This window comes from Notolabrus celidotus, chromosome 21, assembly GCF_009762535.1.
Source record: "Notolabrus celidotus isolate fNotCel1 chromosome 21, fNotCel1.pri, whole genome shotgun sequence".
Lineage (NCBI taxonomy): Eukaryota > Metazoa > Chordata > Actinopteri > Labriformes > Labridae > Notolabrus > Notolabrus celidotus.
Window position 1 is genome coordinate 27,527,673 of NC_048292.1, and position 20,598 is coordinate 27,548,270.

Sequence of the window (20,598 nt, forward strand, 5' to 3'; positions counted from 1 at the left end):
TGATTACATTTTCAGCACATACTTGTACTATTTTGCACTAAAACAAAGGGAAAAATGTAAAGTTGTCATTATTTATAGGTTATTATGTTATGATTTTACTGGTCCGGCCCACTTCAGATCAACTTGGGCTGTATGTGGCCCCTGAACTGAAATGAGTTTGACACCCCTGTTTTAGAGTGATAGGCTTTTCAAACGTGGAGGTTGTCTGCCATTCAAGAACAACAGCAGTTTATAAGAATAATGTGGTGTAAATTAACCTGATAATCAGTTCCATTGATATCTGTATGTTAACATTGCACCAGCTCCATATGAGTATTTCATTCCACTTTGAAGGGTCAATACATTTGATGAACAGTAACTTTAAGTATGGTTCAGAATAGTTATGAAGAAATTTCACAATGCTGCTAATCATTTTTTTAAACAAAGGTATGATTAGTCTCTTCAAATTCTTACATTAGTTAAAATGTGACATCATTTTATAGGTACTCTAAGTAAAATGAATGTGTCTATGAGTTGATTTTCATGGCTTATTGATGTGAATGGAAACCAATGACTGTTTCAAGGTAAACAAAAGTAACTTCAGTATGCCACAGAATGATCAGCATTCATTATTTCTATCCATTTGGAAATTCAACCAAAATTGTCCCATTTGGGAAAATCCATTATTTTATCTTTATGCTTACAAGTACGTTATAGGCCTTTTAAATGTGAAGGTTGTATGCCATTCAAGAACAATAGCAGTTTATGAGAATAATGTGGTATAAGTTAACCTGATAATTCTATTGATATCCGTATGTTAACATTACACTAGACTGATAAAGCAAAATAATATCACAATAATTGGTGCGAGTATTTCCTTCCACTTTGATGCGTCAATACAGTTTATGAGCAGTAACTTTGGTATTATGTTCCAATCATTTATCATTGCTTTGGACAGATGTGCCCAAGTAAAGGACTGTTCTTAATATAACATGGTCTGTTCATTTGACACAGAAAACAGCTCAGCCTGGTAATGCCTTAGTTCTCTATTCTGTATTTTTAGACAAAGGTAGCACACAGTCTACTTTCAACAGCTTTTGCTACACAAAAAAAACATGTGTATCAGACTAAGAAATGTAACCTTACACAGTTTTACAAATTTACAAAACAACATCGCCAATTACCATAAAGCTTACTCCTCAACACGAGAACTACATATAAAGATATGCTCTGCTATTTGTACATAAGGCTATGGAGGAAGACAAAAATATTAATACATAAAATTATAGTAAAAAAATAATATTTCATCACAGGTGAAGTTGCAATTATGTACATGTTGAATAAATTAAAAGCTTTGCAGAACCTCATTGTCATAACACACATGACAAACCATGACATAATACATCCTCTGCAGGGATTTGGACTCAAAAACAGCCATTAGGCACCTTCACAACACACAGGCACTACTATAATGTTCAAGGTATAATGAAATACTTAATTACAATTCTCAATCAGATATTGACATGGTTGTAGGCAACCATCTTCTATGCTGGATATTACAATTTTTCATTTTCTGCAACTAGCAATTGTATTTGGTTCATGACATACAGAGGCATAGAACATGTGTTCATGGTTTGGGTTGGGTCAAACTAGCCACAGAGTGAAAGTAAAAACAACCATTTTGGGGTTAAAGGTCCAACCCCCAAAAATTGGTAAATGGAAAAAATATTAATTGAAGAAATGTGTTGCCAAGCTTACATATAAATTAAATAATTGAATAATGAAAACCCATAGCAACAGAACTTTTTACCTTCAGTGCTACTAGATTGGTGAGAAGTTTTGCTTAGGCACCAACTAATATTTCAAGTGTTCCAAACTTGAATTATATACTGTACATCTCTGGTGTTCGATTTTCATAAAAATATCACAAGAACCACAAACTGCAACAATCTTCAGATGACAAACTGACATCACTGTGCCAAGCTACAAGCATTAGGAACATTTAACTGAGATGTGTTTAGTATAAAGGCATAATGGTAATTGAAATCAACATTAGTTACAACTGTTCTTTTGTCAACAGTGAATGCACAAACCTGGTTTCCAAGACTGCATTTATTAACCTTTTAAATAGAGCTCTCACTGGAAATGTATTCCAACATAATGCTGAAGGATGGCTTGTACTGTATGTATAACATCAATAATAAATATTAGTAGAGACCATTATCTTCACTGGTCATGAGAAAGGGAAGTGTCCCTTGTATTTTGTACATACAGTGTGTGTTCAACAGTCGTTTCTTGTCTTAGTGTCCACAAAAAGACAATTATGTGTCAAAAAGTTGAAGTAGGGCTGGGCGATAATTTGATAATGATAATTATCGTGATGTGATTTTTTTCAATATAAATATAACAAATGTGTGATATAGATTTGATATATTTACCCCTATAATTACACCCCCCAACCACTGGAAACGGAGGGGGCGCTAATGTGCCATTAACGCTACTTGCCACCCAACATTAACAGAAGAGAAGACGACATTGAACAGCCAATCATTTTGCAGGGTAAGAGGTAGGCGGGCTTAAAGATGTTTGGAGCAGAATGTAAACACAGCTGAAACGAGCGTCACTGAAGAAAACTGCAAACCTAGCAGCTCAAAGCAGGGTCGTTAGTCTGACACTGTGGGCCTGATCTACTAAGATCCCAAATAACGAGCGCTAATTTGCGTGTGCAAATACTAATTTTGCACGTGTTATTTCTGGGCGTGTTGCGGGTGATCTACTAAGACTGTGTGCGCAAATGATAACGAGTGCAAAAGTGGTGCGGACCGCCCTTTAATGAGGATTTTGCGTGTGCTATCTGCTGTCACCATGTAGAGTTTGAGAGAACAGAGTGGTCTTAAGTGATAAATGAAGTTTAAAGACATGGAGTTGGAGGTCTTTGTGGAGGAGGGAAATAAACACATCGGTGAACTCCAGCAGAGACATCTCAGCGTTAGAAACGCGATGTGGGAGGCCATCTGTGAAAAGGTGAATGATGTGAGAAAAAACAGAAGATCTGCCGATGAAATAAACGCATGTACTCTACTCCAAAACGCAATCAGTGTTTTGATGGAGTTTAGAGAGCGACTTGATGAGGCTTAGTCTGCCACTCTTGCTCTAGAAAAGTTAGGCGTCACTTGGATGAAGACAGTCGCCTCACTGTCCCAGGGAGCAACTTTCGGGTGAACGTTTTCAATGACTGATATCATCATCCAGCAACTGTCCCAAAGATTCACCAGCTTAAATGGAACTGTGAACATGTTTGAGTCAATTCACCCCAACACACTGCTGCAAGCACGAGATGAGGAGTTACGCAGAGCTGCCTGGCGCAGCTCAGTGAGCGCTCATTCTCCAAGTTAAAACTAACTAAAAACCCCTTGATGAGCACGATGGGACAGGAGAGACTGAGTGGACATGTCATGTTATCTATTGAGAATGACAGATCAAAGAAAATGGACATATAGTGCATCGTGGACAAGTCCGCGGAGCTTAAGGCTTGTCCAAACAGTGGTGAGTAGGCCGAGTACTTCATATTGATTTTTTGTTTGTATGTGAAGATGTGTGACGCTGTGCCAATTTGACTAAACTTTATATCTGTTGATACAGTGACCTACTGTGCTCTCATTATATGAAAAAGTTAAAGTGGGTGTCAGAATGATGCGGTCGCTATCCGTGGTGCTGAACTGCTTTGAATTTGTGTTGTTTTATTATTATTATTTTGTTCTCTTGGTTTGATTGACTAAAACATTTTGTAATGCTTGTAAGCCCAGCATGTTGTAAAGCGATGTTATGATGAGCTTTACAGTGACCGCAGCCATGTGTGCGTAACGCTGTGCCAGTTTGCACCTGCCTTTCAAACGTGCTAAATATAGACGCAAAAACAGCGCCTGCTATCTGCTTCAGGTTTGATAAATCAAACGCGTTTGCTAAATGATTACATTTGCATCTCCTCCTCCCAGTATTTTGCGCGTCCTGATGATCTACATGTATTCTGCATATTCATGAAGGCAAACACGCTAAATGGATAGCGAGTGCTATTTTGCTCATTTGAAAGAAGCAATCCTCAGTGCTCCCGGTTAGTACGTCAGCTTTGCGCGCACTATCAAGTTTGCACGTGTTTTTATACACGTAAACCTGTAGTAGATCGGGCCCTGTGTCGACTCTGTGTTAACTATTAACTTCTAATGTCCACCGTGACACTGTAAAATTGAACACTGAATAACCGTGTTTGTAAGTAAAACTTCACAAAAATCTCATCTTACACAAAAGACCTGCTTCCTGTTAGCTACTGACAAAAATGAGGGATTCAAGAAGCTTATCAGAGAAGCTGATTACAAGCTGGTTTCATCAACTCATATTCAGGACCAAAAATCTGCCTTTACATTCAAATGAAATAATGATTTCGTATTTTTCATGATGAGTATTGCGATAACATCTTTTTCAATATCGCCCAGCTCTAAGTTTAAGCCTATCACAATGGAGATATTTAGGGTACATGGTTGACCACTGGAGTCAGTTTGCATTCAATTTCGAAAATAGGTTAAAAAATAAAATGTTGATAATCAGTCTGCTAACTGCCGAAGCACTACCATTGATTGTGGATTCCTGCATTGAAAGTGAACTCCATCACACTCCTGAAGCAAGCAAAAGGCCTTAAAACTGTAAGATTCTCTACCTCATTATAGACCATTGGTCTCCCAGCTTACACAGGGGAAAATACAAATGTAACGAACATCACTACTACTAAGTTATTATCACCAAAGTGCATGAAACACCCGAAATGAAGTCTACACACACAGAAACAGCCTAGTCCACATCAGATGCATCGTTGTCCGATAGATGGTAGTTGGACCCTTTGACTCGGATGTATTCGACCTGCCTTCCCTCGTCCGAATCTGAGGCTCCGCAGGAACAAAGCTGGTTTTCAAACAGAGCTTCTATCTCCTCCAGACGTCGGCCTTTTGTTTCTGGCAGGCACCCGAATATGAAGAAGAAACCCAGCAAAGCCAAGCTGGAGTAGAGGAAAAAAGCTCCTGGGGAGATGGGAAGAAAAAAAAAAAAAGCGCACAGTGTCACTAAGGACAGCCACCCACAAACACAAGTAACACAATGTTGCAGCTTTTGAGAGCAGTGTCACTTGTTATTTACAAGTTCTGTTCTCATTTATCAGGGAAACACGAAACACTGGCGGTGACAGCAGATCCTGAGGGTCGCTGTTATTGGATGTTGACTGCCAACAAATTTCAATGAACAAGTGTGCACTGTCAAATAGAAATGTTTTAAGCAAATTGAAATATAGCTTGTCCCCATACTTTCAAGTGGAAGTAATACACTCCTGTCAACATGGCATTACATCTGTGCAAAAGAAGGAGGATATACAACAGTAAGAGAAACCTACTGACAAACAGGAATTTATACAGAAACACATTGACAGAGGTTTAATGAGATTTCCTGACCTCTGTGATCTCTATTTTCTCCTCCTCAAATCAGAATGACATTTCAAAGCAACAGTCGAGAGTGCAGTACACTAACTACCATCACAGTTTCTCTCACGTCGTTGTGTTTTTTCAGACTACATGAATGGACATATCACTCAAATTGCTAATTAACCAGCCACGTCATAGGACGACTCCACAATCACCCTTGCTGCATCGATTACCAGCTCTACAAAAGGTCAGTCCCTTCCTGTCTGAGGAGAAACCTGCTGTTGAAGCATATTGAGGAGGTACAGAGGAGTCAGGGAAAGGTAGATCATGCCTTGGGGGTGGCAGTCAGCTGTTGCTACCTTACTGGAAATTATGTTCTTATGCAATAATAGATCTTCTGGGTTGGGGTTTCATACGGATTGACAGATTTGGATAATTGACAGGGAAGTGTAGCTTGATTTCTTATGCCTACTTCAGCTTGACTGGGTAATGTATGTAAAATAAATGATGGAAGATGTTTCCCCGCCACAATTAAAGCTCTTCAACATTTTCAGTTCTGCAGCCTTAAAACTCACCATAGTAAGTGAAATACTGTGCCATGTGGAGAAAAGTGACTGACACCAGGATGTTGAAGGTCCAGTTAACCCCAGCTGCACATGCATTCCCTGTACTCCTTGCCCACAGAGGGTAGATCTCTGAGTTGATTGTCCATGGCATTGGTCCCATCCCTATAAGAGAAAGATCAAGGATCACATTATTTGGAGATGAGGAAAGGTTCAATCAAAAGCGGCAGCATAAAGGTGTGGTTTATCTTTTGATCATGTGGCATTTGTGGTGAAGCTGTCCTATATGTGATGATTGATTAACACAGGAATAATGAAAAAGAAGATTTAGCATCTGCAGCCATGCATGGGGCTCTGTGAGACTAGAATAAGGTAGAGTGGTAGGAAAAACTTCCTTTTAACAGGCAGAAACCTTGAGCAGAACCAGACTCATGTTAGACAGACATCTGCCTTTGGGTTGGACAGAAGGATAGAGGAGAATAAGACAGAGAGAGAAGGTGATGATAGTGATAAGGGGCATTTCGACCAAGAGTTCCGGGGTCTTTTAGCCCCCAGAACTACTTTACCCTGAACTAAAAGGTTCCTGTGCCCCCATTGTTGTCTGCGTTTGGACCGCGGGGCCGAAGCCCCAGGTAGATTGTGCAAATCAGGCCAGGAAAGAAAAAGTAAATGCACTCCACCACCAGACCAGTAGAGGGCAGTAAAACAAAGAGGAATGCCATTCATCACAGATGACACCATAGAAGCAGACGGACAGGCAGGTATCATTATGAGCAACACAACAGTTAGCCTGTTAGCACGAAGAGACTCAGCTGGCGCTGTTTTAGATGGTGCTATATTTCATCACAGATGGATTCACTGAATCAACACGTGAGAGGAGATAAGCTCGAGTAGCAAAGACGTTTCAACACGCCTTTAAAATCCTTTTGAACTCAAAAAGCCGTGGCAGAGATCGACCGGTGTTTTGGTTTAAACAGCGACCCTGTTAACTGGAGACTTTCAGCCGGATGCATCCCTCATAAACATCTTTAGACGATCATTAAATATCTGATGAAGATATTTTGAAATTTTAATAAAAACTAAACTAGTTTGCATTCCCAGGAACTCCCTCTGTGTTTCAACAGCTGTGTAAACTCCACAAACACTGACACGTTCATCTGAAGGTCTCCAGTTTACAGGGTCACTTTTAAAACTGGAACACCGGGAGGAGAGACGCATTCACGGTGGACTGAGAGAAGACTACTGTTACAAGCTGCTAAATCAAGAGAATCACAGCTTCTTCTTTTAAAAAGTACACACACATACAAAAAAGATAGAACAAATAAAAACTAATGAAAGAAAGAGAAATCAAGTGAATCACAGATGTGTGTGATGTTATTGTGGACGGAGGGAGGAATAAAAACACTGCGGTTACTCTACCAATCAGACACGTTCAGCATTGCAGGCCCTGCACCCTGAAAGTCCTGGGACCTTTGAAAAGTACTACCCCCTAGAGCAGGGGCTTTTAGGGGGGAGATTATCTACCCCTGAACTAAATTTAGACCCTGGGTCCAACGGTAGAAATGCACGTAGTTCCAGGGTAAAGTTCCTCTGGTCGAAAAACGCCTAAAGTGAAATATTAACATCAGCAATAATCTCATCAAATGGTGACTCAGTAGCTATTTTGGAGCTTATTTTTATGACTCATTCTTCTGCAGCAGATAAAGACTGTTCAGACAAGTAGATAAACCAGTTCAAGCTATTACTTGAATTTTAAGTTAACATGGTCCTAACACTTGGATGCTAACAAACAAGGCAGGTCTAGACCGTACTGTACTCTAAGTTAAATTATTAGCAAAGACCCAACATCAAGACAGGATCAGATCCAGTCACCTCTTACTGACAGGACTAACTAATCTCATCTTAATTCTTAATCCACCATGAGAAGAGCACCTCACAGTATTTAGCTAGTTACAGCGGCAGGGAAAATCTTCCTTTTGAGAGGCAGAAAACTTGTGCAGAACCAGACTCATGTTAGACAGCCATCTGCCTAGACCTACTTGGGGTTGGAAAGAGAGAGAGAGAGAGAGAGAGAGAGAGAGAGAGAGAGAGAGAGAGAGAGAGAGAGAGAGAGAGAGAGAGAGAGAGAGAGAGATGAGATGGACAGTAATAGAAGTAGCTGTTGCTGCTTGAGCTCAGCATGTCTGGAAAGGCTGGAGTCTGGAACGTCCACAGCAGCAGGAGGTCTACGGCACGTTTAAACACTCACCTGGAGCAAAAGCCGCCAAGTAGAGCACCAGTCCCAGTAAAACTAGCCAAGAGTAGGAGGTGGGACAGTAGTTGTACGCCCAGTAGGTCTGATCTTTCATCAGGCTGGAATTGGAGCATCTAGAAGGGGGACACATGCTTGTTAGTCACTCTTCCTGCTGGCTGTCCTTTTAATCTGAAAGCTGTCATTTCAGATTAAGTATTTGGACTTGACAAAATCTTCTACATACAATATAATCTTACTCTATCAAGAAGTTCTTCTGTTACAGTTTCAACCCCCCCATTGCATCCTTCACACATTCACATACCCACACAGCATCCTGTGACTCACCTGCCCCATGCTGCCTGCTCAGTGGTGGCCTTATTGACTGGAACACAGGAGGAGGTGAGGAGTGCTGAGCCATTCTCACGGTAACAGAAACCACATCTTGGGTCCAGCATACAGGGCTCACACCACCTGAGAGGTATATGGCAGAGACACTGAACATTGGCTTTAGTTTGTGTTAACACATTCACAGCACACCTTGGAGTCACATTCCTTTACTTTTCATGTTTTCATGTGATTTTGCTTACAAGATAAGATTCCAATGTTGAAATCTGACATTTTTTATGCATTTCATATAATGTTATTATATATTATATAATATATATTACATAAGGCTTAAAATTGTCCTTTATGATAAAGCTTATAGATAGAGCTGACTCAGGCTTGGACCAGCTCTTAGTTATGCTGCTATAGGCTTAGACTGCCTATATTCTCGCTATATTTGTGTGAATGACTCGCTCAATTTGGGCGTCAAAATCATGCGTACACGAGTGCCAAAGACGCACATTTTCGCGAGGCGGGGTTCCTACGCCACACTAGTCTGTTGTTATCAAACAAGGTTGAACTTGCGGATATTGAATGGGGAAGCCGGGTATGCTAAAGGGGGCGGAGCTAACTTCCTACTACAACTGATAGCTGGATTCAAGTGACAGACAAAGTTTTTCACAACTCAGCAGATAATCCTCCTCCCTCTCTGTCCTCACAGTGAGCTCCTGTTTATTCCTGATCCCATAAAAACATGTAGAGTCACAGAGTTCAGGGAAGCTGCACAGAGATAGAATCAAAGTGTCCCACATATTCCAGATGAATGAATCTCCGCTGGTCCATACGTCACACAACACACGTCACCTGGTGATCTGCACGCTGATTGGCTGTCGCTGCGTTCAGATAGGAGTTCAGATATTTTCACTCCTGTGAAATATTCGCGCAAATGAATTTGCGTCATTTGGGTCGCAGAATTCGCACTGCCAGACCTCTACTCAGGTCTATTTGCATCTCTACGTTGACTTTACATGTAATTCATTCTTGCCAATGATTTTATTCACACCCCATTACACAATGGGATCCTATCTCCCCCATCACTTACTTTAACTCTCCCTGTCCCGTTAAAGTTACTAACCATAGACCTTATAGAGCTCCCTTGTCTCGTAGGTTCCTCTGAGTTGCTGCTGCAGACGGACTGCTGCTGTGGACGTTCCAGACTCCCCTGCAGTTTGCCTATCGGGCAAACAGGTCGGTGGAGGATGCAGTCAATATGGGTCTGAACTACATCCTGCATCACCTGGACTCCCCCAGGACCTACGCTAGGATCCTGTTTGTGGACTTCAGCTCTGCGTTCAATACCATCATACCAGACATCCTGCACCAGAAACTCACCCAGCTCACAGTGCCGGCCTCCATCTGTCAGTGGATCACCAACTTCCTGACGGACAGGAGACAGCAGGTGAGGCTGGGGAGCATCAAATCCAGCACCCGGACCATCAGCACTGGCGCCCCACAGGGATGTGTTCTCTCCCCACTGCTCTTCTCCCTCTACACCAATGACTGCACCTCAGGAGACCCCTCGGTGAAACTCCTGAAGTTTGCAGACGACACCACCGTCATCGGTCTCATCCAGGACGGAGACGAGTCTGCTTACAGACAGGAGGTGGAACAGCTGGCCCTCTGGTGTAGTCAGAACCATCTGGAGCTGAACCCGCTCAAGACGGTAGAGATGACAGTGGACTTCAGGAGAAGCCCACCCCCACTCCCCCCCCCTCACCATCCTGAACAGCACTGTGTCTACTGTGGACTCTTTCAGGTTCCTGGGATCCACTATTTCCCGGGACCTGAGGTGGACCTCCCACATAGACACAATCAGAAAAAAGGCCCAGCAGAGGATGTACTTCCTGCATCAGCTCAGGAAGTTCAACCTGCCTCAGGAGCTGCTGATCATGTTCTACACCTCCATCATCCAGTCTGTTCTGTGTACCTCCATCACTGTCTGGTTTGGCTCTGCAACCAAACTAGACAAACACAGACTGCAGCGGACTATAAGGACTGCAGAGAAAATCATCGGTGTCGACCTGCCCCCCATCCAGGACTTGTACCGGTCCCGGGCCAGGAAACGGGCAGGGAGCATTACCGCTGACCCCTCACACCCTGGACACAAATTCTTCAAACTCCTCCCCTCCGGCAGGCGCTACAGATCACTGTGCGCCAAAACAACCCGCCATAAGAACAGTTTCTTCCCCCAGGCTGTCACTCTGATGAACACTAAACCATAACAGTGTCATACCTGTCAGATAAATACTCTCTGTAAATATACATGTAGATATACAATGCAACAATTCTCAAGCAGAATTCCATATTTCTATTTTTTGTATTATTTAACTTCTATTTTATAATGTAAAACTACCTCTGCAACTCACCACTGCACTTTATCATATTATTTTAGCCTGTACATATTAGTCAAGCTATTTGTTGTTTCTTTGTATTTATAGCTAAGGTTATTGTTATTATATTTTCATTTTATTTTTTATTGTAGTTCTTATTCTTATTCCTATTCTTATGCCTTGTACAAAGAGAGCACAGTTTACCAAAGTCAAATTCCTTGTGTGTTCAAGCATACTTGGCGAATAAAGCTGATTCTGATTCTGATTCTGATTCTCTCTCTCTCTCTCATTCTCCTCTATCCTTCTTCCCAGACCCAACTCGGTCGAGGCAGATGGCTGTCTAACATGAGTCTGGTTCTGCTCGAGGTTTCTGCCTGTTAAAGGAAGTTTGTCCTTGCTGCTAGCTCAATATAGAGCTCCCTTGTCTCGTAGGTTCCTCTGAGTTGCTGCTGTAGACGGACTGCTGCTGTGGACGTGTCGAACTCCAGCGGCAACAGCTACTACTATTACTACTACTACCTGTCTCATCGCTCTCTCTCTCTTTCTCTCCCTTTTAATCTCCTCTATCCCTCTTTCAAACCCCAACTCAGTCGAGGCAGATGGCTGTCTGGTATGAGTCTGGTGCTGCTCGAGGTTTCTGCCTGTTAAAAGGAAGCTTTTCCTTGCAACGTTCCAGATTCCAGCAGCTACAGACGTGCCGGACTCCAGCAGCACCAGCTACTACTACTACTATCCGACTCATCACTATCATCTCTCTCTCTCTCTCTCTCTCTCTCTCTCTCTCTCTCTCTCTCTCTCTCTCTCTCTCTCTCTCTCTCTCTCTCTCTCTGGTCTGATTATTCATTCGATCATGCACTGTGTGACAGTGAATCAGTGCCACCCTGTTGAACCGAGGGAGAGAGGGAGGAAGAGAGACCCCTGTTTATATTATCATTTACTACTGTGTCAGGCATGTAGGGCTATGGAGCAGTCTGAGCATTTCACTGTATGCTTAATTTGTTCTTCTAATGCATACATTATACTACACAATATCCATGAATGATGTTTCAACACCATCCATAGAGTCAGCACAAGCAGCAAAGACCACCTCACCCTTTGTCACTTACTGTGGTGTACATTTCTCTCAACTCTATCCTGATCTACTTGTAGAAGACAGCTCGAGGCTGTCAACGTGTGCTGTGGATTCACTCACGCATACTGTGTAAGGGTTAACAGTTGACCATTAACCCTCCTCCTCCCACCATGCAGTACACAGTCACATTTTGTAACTTTCTTCTCAGACAGAAACTGAAGAGACAGAGAGAGAGAGGGAGAGAGAGAGAGAGAGAGAGAGAGAGGGAGAGAGAGAGAGAGAGAGAGAGAGAGAGAGAGAGAGAGAGAGAGAGATGATAGCGATGCACTGCAAAAACTAAAAATCTTACCAAGTGAAATTGTCTAATTTTTAGTCAAAATGTCTTCTCCAACTTTATTTAGGATAAATTTACTTAACAAGTAACATTTGAGCAAGATAGAGGGACTTGTTTTAAGACATCTTAAATATCTTAAGTCAAACAATCTTGAAATGATCTTGTTTTGAGTTGTAATTTAGAAGAAACAAGGTTTATTTAACATTTCAGACATTTTTCAAGCTGAGATCTTATTTGTAGAAGATGGATAATCTTGATTTAAGACAAACCCTTTACTTGATTTAAGTAAATGACTTTTATTGGAGAATCTATCAGAAAACAGCTCCATTGATGAAAGAAAGAAATACAGAAAGAAAGAAAGAAAGACATACAGATAGAAAGAAAGAATGAAAGGAATACAGGAAGGAAAAAAGAAAGAAAGAATGAAAGAAAGAAAGAAAGAGAAGTTGTTTTTTTAAGGGTGGGTTTCAGTTTTCAGGCACTGTTTCTTCTAAATCAGATAAAAATATTCATCCTCAAACTACATGCACACAATGAAACACCTACTTTAGAGCATAGCTGTCTTATCCTAAAAAACAACATGACTGAATATTAGTATATCCAGCTCACTATGAGAAGACATTATATCTCAAAATGCTCAAATTCAACTTTGTCATCTTATTTCAAGTACAAGATGGTCTTAAACGTAGAGAAGTGTCGCTATAATACAACTCAAATGAAGGTGAATATATCTCAAATGAAGAAGTTGATATGAAATGTATTAGTGAAAAATCTTTTTTGGAGTGAAAAAATACTAACTGTCTTATTCTGTAACACTAAGATTTAAAATACAGGTAAAATATTGATTAAAATAAGAGTTCCCTGCTAATTTTAAGATCAAAGTTTTCTAAATATTACGTCTTATTTTAAAAAATCTTACCAAGCAAATTTTCACTTGTTCTATTGGCAGATTTTTTTGCTTATTTCAAGGTAAAAGAACCTTGAAATAAGTTTTTTTTCTTGTTTTTGGACGGGCATTATTTCCAGCGTGAGACAGACAGTAGTAGTAGCTTTTGCGGCTGTAGTATAACATGTTTACAACCTGGTTCAAAAAACGATTTAGGTCTGAGTAGCTAATCTCTCTATCGGCACACACTGTGTTATTTTTGAAGATATTAAACTTGCAAGTTTTGCCCAAATAAGGACATGACTGACTTTATTGACAGGTGGGCACCCTGTAGCTGTTAGTGAAAAGGCCAAAGGCCAAAGGCCCGCCTCTTTACCTCACACTAGCTGAAGTTTTGTTTGAGCTTCCTGCTTTCCTAGAGTGTAGACGCTTTAGTGCTTTGCTTATATCCCCCCTTTTCTTCCACTAAAAGTAATGGGCACTGGATTTTGGAGATTTATAAATCACTTGGACAGTAATTAGGAGGTCAGCTACCATTTTTCATCTTTTCACAGAGTTTCCAGGGGAGTTTGTGTGACATCAGCAAGCCCCAGGATCTTTAATGATGCACTACAGTCTCCCAAATCTCGTAAAACAGAGTCTTCATGCAAAAACTGTCAAAGAGTCTTATAAGAAATTGCTGTCCTCCAGACAAGGAGTTTTACTCTTGAAGCGGAAAAAGGGCTTCATGACACACTTCCAATAACAGCTAGGGGTGAGATAGGTAAGTCTGGGGCTAACCAGAACACACAAATTACCACTCATCATGGCAAAGTTAACCATAGTGCAACTGCTGAGAACCTAAACCTGGATGATACAGTGTCTTTTCTGAAACCTTCTAAAGAGTAGACTGATGCCACCTGACATACACTTGGTGCTAAGCCAAAACGTCTGACAACAAGAAAAGTGACTGCAAATACAACATCATCGAGCATACAGCTCAGCAACAAAATTCAGCTACTGTCTGAACTAAGCACTGTTTTAAGTGACAAACGGGGGAGAAAGTAGGATGTGATTCATGAAAGTATATGTGAAATGAACAGTGGCACACAGAAGGAGCACAAGGCAGACAGAGACAGAGAATCTGTGCCAGAGGTGAAGGACAGAGACATGCTGCTCGTCAGAGACGGAGCTATCAGTGCTGTATATAATGAGAGGATCATCACATGCAGCTATCCAAGTGCCATGGTCACTAATATCACCAGACTGCTCCCGAAAGTTTTGTCTAATCATCCAGGAGTCCAACGAATTATTTTGCATGTGGGTGCAGTTGACACCAGGAAAGCCCAATCAGAACTGTTGAGAAAAGACTTTTTTCAAACTCTTTGAGAAACTTGACGAGCTGGAAGTTCAGTCTTTCATCAGTGGACCTCTCCAACAAGTTGACAGAAGGATTAACAAATTCAGCCGCCTGCTTTCACTGACTACATGGCTTTCCAATGCCTGTGACCAGAGGTGGGTAGTAACGAGTTACATTTACTCCGTTACATGTACTGAGAGTATTTGTTTTGCAGTACTTTTTACTCCTACTCAAGTACATTTGTGTTAAAAAAGATGTACTTTTACTTTGTTACATTGGGCTGTCCAGTCGCTACTTTTACCATTCCTTTTTTTCTTCATTTTATATGTTTTATACTCAGTCATCTCTCATGCAGCTCCTTCTGATCCAGAGCTATAAATAACCTCAACACTGAATGAACGGAGAAGTAGCTCCGCCCCCGCCTCCACCTACAGCTGGGGAGAGAGGCTGCGTTATACCTGCGTCCCCTTTGGAGGAACATGTTTACCCTTTACCCAACATCCAGACTCTCTTATAACTTCTAAATGACGAGGAGAAACAGTCACATTATGAGCTGCTTACTTTGCCTATACGGTGGAAATCTTGAGCTTATAGAACAATTAAATCTTAAAAACATGTCATGGTGAGTTATCAGTTAGGTAAGCTTAGGATCATACTGGTTAATATTAAATCTTAAAAGCATGTCATGGTGAGTTATCAGTTAGGTAAGGATCATACTAGTTAATATTAAATCTTAAAAACATGTCATGGTGAGTTATCAGTTAGGTAAGCTAATGATCATACTAGTTAATATTAAATCTTAAAAACATGTTATAGTGAGTTATCAGTTAGGTAAGGATCATACTAGTTAATATTAAATCTTAAAAACATGTTATAGTGAGTTATCAGTTAGGTAAGCTAAGGATCATACTGGTCAATATTAAATCTTAAAAACACGTCATGGTGAGTTATCAGTTAGGTAAGCTAAGGATCATACTGGTCAATATTAAATCTTAAAAACATGTTATAGTTAGTTATCAGTTAGGTAAGCTAAGGATCATACTAGTTAATATTAAATCTTAAAAACATGTTATAGTTAGTTATCAGTTAGGTAAGCTAAGGATCATACTGGTCAATATTAAATCTTAAAAACATGTGATGGTGAGTTATCAGTTAGGTAAGGATCATACTAGTTAATATTAAATCTTAAAAAGCATGTTATAGTGAGTTATCAGTTAGGTAAGCTAAGGATCATACTGGTTAACATTAAATCTTAAAAACATGTCATGGTGAGTTATCAGTTAGGTAAGCTAAGGATCATACTGGTTAACATTAAATCTTAATATGTTAGAGATGTTGGACAGTAATCTAAAGTAACTTATAAGAACAGTAAGGTAGCATGCTAATAAAAACAGCTGCTTCTGAAGCTCAACAGTCACCTCAGAGAGATTCTTCAGGACTGAGTTCATGGCCTTTTCAAACACTTCCAAGTTGTTTTAGTATTTTCAAGTTATGTTTTTAAGTAAGATGTACTGAAAATAAGTTAAAGGTTAAAAAAGAAAGGTTGGAAGGCATAGATATATTTTTTATTGTAATGTTGGAGTATTGATGTTCTGGAGTTCTGATCACATCTCAGACAGTTTGAAGTTCTAGCTTGTTTTAATAAATGAAAGCGGGTACATTAGTTTGTGCACAGTGCAGCTTCTCTTTCTTTAATGTTTGAAAGTAAACCATGCCTAACAGCATTCATTTTGGCCTTTTCCTATTTATGTCACTTTATTAAAGGCAGTGAGCACTTCACATTGTTATTAGCATTTCCAAAACAGTACAATTCTATATATGATACTACTCACAAGTTACTCACTACTTGAGTAGTTTTTTTTTAGGTACTTATTTACTCTTACTCAAGTACTTATTTCTATGAGTACTCTTACTTCTACTTGAGTAACATCATTAGAAAGTAACAGTACTTTTACTTAAGTACTGTTTCGGTTTACTCTACCTAACTTCATTGACAACTTCAACCTGTTCTGGGGACAAGACAACCTCTTCAAAGGACAGGGTTCCCACTTAAACGTGCTTGGAACAAGGCGGCTTACAGACAACTTTCTCCACTGTCTGAGGCACGAACACCTCCCCCTGTCTCCTCCGCATCAGCCCAAGGTCCCCCTGCGCCCAACAACTCCTCCCCCCTCTCTTCCGCATCACTCGAAGGTCTCTCTGCAGAGTGAGAGCCAACCACAGGATGACAGCAGTGACTCTGAACCACTTGCCCACCCTCCGGATACTACTCTCCCACCACCCCAACCTCAACCCTGGACCCCCCTCACATGTAACATGTACAATGTTCACATGCTTTATAAATAAACTTGCCTTAGCTCAGCATTTCCAATATGGCACCCGCTGACGATTGGCTTCAAAACCGTGCTGGGTGACGTCACTGATACTACGTCCAATTTTTTTTTTCAGTTGATGGCTGATACACAGAGACAAACTACCAGTAATGCACACAGTCACACCTACAGGCAATTTAGAGTCACCAGTCAAGCATGCCTGAGGCACCAGGACAGAGGGATCAATCAATTCACATGCAATCAAATAAAATACACTTCTTATGTGTAATGCATTATTGGAAATCCAATCTATATGTAGCCGCAGATGTAACATGCATACAAAACTCTCCAGGAGACGCCTTATTGATTAATACATTCTACAATTGTTCATCCAATCCTCACTGGACTTGAAAGGCCTGTGATGGCTGTGGGGCTACTATGACACTGCCTTGGTCAGAAGACAACGTGTGGGCTCGTATGAAGTAAAGTGATCTCATTGAAGCCAATACAGTGTGGTGAAAGCACTCATCTCTTCAAATTACCACTGTGTCTCTGTTTGTATGTGTTATCTTGAGTGGGTGCTGGACAGCGAGTCCATTAGGCAGCGTTTGTTGTTATGATGAAAGACCGGCGTTACACATGAGTTTTGTCTTGTGTCTGTGTTGGTGAGACTAAATTGGGAGATAGAGTCATCTGATCTTTACTTACATGAAAACACACTCAGGTCCTCCATGTGTTTGCCCTTTGAGACAATAAAGAGCATTTTTTGCAGATTTAGCCTTAAAGCTTGGGAGATGACTAAGTCATTTAGACAACAACAATATTTACACAACAACCTTATAGTGCTGCTTGTTTTAACCATTTACTATGAAGTGAGGGCTAACAGAAGGAAATCTGCTTTACAAAGTATGACTCAGGCTTCCTCGAATACACAGATGAATATTCAACTCACACCCTGTGTTACAAATTAATTCCTGGCACAAATCTGATGCTTCGACAAACTTGACATATGTTTCCTGGCACTCATTCAAAACTGTATTAAAAATATGAAAGCACGTCTTAATATACGTATGAAAACATGCAATAACTTAAACATAAGTATTCTTTTAAAGGGATTATATCCCCTGCTCTCCATCAGTGAGAGTGTCCTCTCGATTGATATGCTGACATTGTAGAGTAGAAAGTGTTTTTACAACAGAAGAGCTTTAAGGTGAATAGTAGCTGAGGTCCCTTTTTCCAAATGACACCAAATGTCAACCCTGGTGAAGAGCTGTGTTAAAGGAGAATACAAAAGCAGAGGAGGCCCAAACACACATACACACATGCACACATACACACATGCACACACACACACACACACACACACACACACACACACACACACACACACACACACACACACACACACACACACACACACACACACACACACTTCTGCTTTTGTGGGAATTAGAGGCTGAAATTTCTTCAGGAATCCCACGGGTCACAGGATTCCCGCTGTATGGGAGTCAAATTTCACTATTTATCATGTGATTGGGACGGTACAGGATAAAAAGTTAACGGGAGCAGGAAGTTTCTAGAGGGACTGTTGTTAAATCTTACTTGTGACAGAAAGAAGCTTTCTCGGTTCATTGTGTGTATACTGTAAACATGAGCTCACAGTGTACACACCTGCTCCAACAGGTAACTCTGGATCTCTCCTGCTCCTCCAGTTTAGCTCTGAAGTTTCTCCTCTTTTTCCTCGTGTGTCCTCAGTAAATGGTATGACATTGGCGCGGTCAGAATCCCTCATTATTAAGTGTAGGTGTATTTTTATTTTTATATTTGAAGCTGCAGACCTGAACAGCTGATCAGTGCGCTGCAGGTGGAGGAGCACTTCTGTGTAACGTCTGCAAATAATGCAAAAACAAACAGGCTCTCTGGTGTCAAAGTGAAGTGTTGAAGAAAATCACAAGTGGAACGTCCACCTAACCCGAGATGAGTGCTCTGGTCTTAGTTTCCAAAACTCAGGTACACTATGTGAACTGTGAAGGTAATGCCTTTATGCACTTTGTTCGTTGAGGGATGTATTACCTAAAGAATAAAAGAAGAAAGAAAAAGGGAGCGGTACAGGAGCGGGAGTCATTCTGAATGGGAGCAGTACAGGAGCAGGAGTCATTCTGAATGGGAGCGGGATAGAAGTGGGAGTCATTCTGAATGGGAGCAGTACAGGAGCGGGAGTCATTCTGAATGGGAGCGGTACAGGAACGGGAGTCATTCTGAATGGGAGTGGTACAGGAGCAGGAGTCATTCTGACTGGGAGCGGTACAGGAGCGGGAGTCATTCTGAATGGGAGCGGTACAGGAGCAGGAGTCATTCTGAATGGGAGCGGTACAGGCATAGGAGTCATTCTGAATGGGAGCGGTACAGGAGCAGGAGTCATTCTGAATGGGAGTGGTACAGGAGCAGGAGTCATTCTGAATGGGAGTGGTACAGGAGCGGGAGTCATTCTGAATGGGAGCGGTACAGGCATAGGAGTCATTCTGAATGGGAGCCGTACAGGAGCAGGAGTCATTCTTAATGGGAGTGGTACAGGAGTGGGAGTCATTCTGAATGGGAGCGGTACAGGAGCGGGAGTCATTCTGAATGGGAGCGGTACAGGAACGGGAGTCATTCTGAATGGGAGTGGTACAGGAGCAGGAGTCATTCTGACTGGGAGCGGTACAGGAGCAGGAGTCATTCTGAATGGGAGCGGTACAGGAGCGGGATTCATTTTACCAGGAGTAGGACGGGACAGGAATTTTTCTAAACTTTTGACTGGGATTGGGACCACAGACTGTATAAATAATGGACGTAGTATCTGTGAGGTCACCCATCTGTTTCTGAACGCTTTTTTGAAGCCAATCGGCAGCGGCAGCCATATTGCTTCTGTCGAGCCAGTGTGACGTAAAGAGGCGGGCTTTGAGCCTCCTAGCCAACAGCTGCAGTCAGCTGTGCCTCTCATTGGAAGACTAGTAATCTCAATATCTTCGAAATTGCCGAATTAGAAAAAAATTCAGCCCCCTCACAGTGAGAGGACGTCGAGAAATGAGCTATCAAGACTACACTCATCTTTTGTACCAGGCTGTAAACATGTTTATTTCTGATGTAAAGATTGTCTTTTTCCCATTCATGTGTATGTGACTTCCGGTACTTCCGGAGCCAGCCTCAAGCGGATCCTCGATGAACTGCAGCTTTTAACACTTCCGCATTGACTCATATTTTTAGACCGGAGGTTGCCGCTTGATTGGGACGGGACAATCATTTTTTCTGTAAGAGTGGGATGGGACAGGAATGAAAATCCACTCTCATGTCACCCTCTAGTGGAGATATCTTGAAGCTGCTCAGTAACGGGAGTAGTTGAAAAGCATTATGAGGTGTTCATACCAAACCTGAATAAAATCATCCATGCACATGAATTACATGTTAAGTCAATGTACAGACTTGAGTAGTGGTCTAGTGGTGTGAATGAAGCAAATTATACGCAGGAATAAATTGCAAGAGTTGAAAAATCTGAACTCCAATGGAAAGCTGCAAAAGGCAATCTGAGTTCAGATCCTCCGGTAACGTTTGGTGTTACATATGGACCAGCAGAGGTTCATTCATCTGGAATATATAAGAGAAATTGATTATATCTCTGTGTGGCTTCCCCAAATGTTGTGACACTACCTGTTTTTATGGGCTCA

At 41.3% G+C, this 20,598-nt stretch overlaps 1 protein-coding gene across 1 annotated transcript in view; it reads right to left on the reverse strand.

Annotated features, from left to right (window-relative positions):
• Nucleotides 1-4,460: 4,460 nt before the first annotated feature.
• LOC117805454 (proton myo-inositol cotransporter-like) overlaps nt 4,461-20,598 on the reverse strand; it is a 158,126-nt gene continuing 141,988 nt past the window's right edge. Inside the window, exons 7-10 of the mRNA XM_034674185.1 lie at nt 8,583-8,708; nt 8,253-8,371; nt 6,017-6,169; nt 4,461-5,048 (exon numbers count right to left, since the gene is read on the reverse strand). Coding sequence (XP_034530076.1) covers nt 4,822-5,048; nt 6,017-6,169; nt 8,253-8,371; nt 8,583-8,708 — 625 coding nt within the window. The 3' untranslated portion in view covers nt 4,461-4,821. The remainder of the gene's footprint in view (nt 5,049-6,016; nt 6,170-8,252; nt 8,372-8,582; nt 8,709-20,598) is intronic.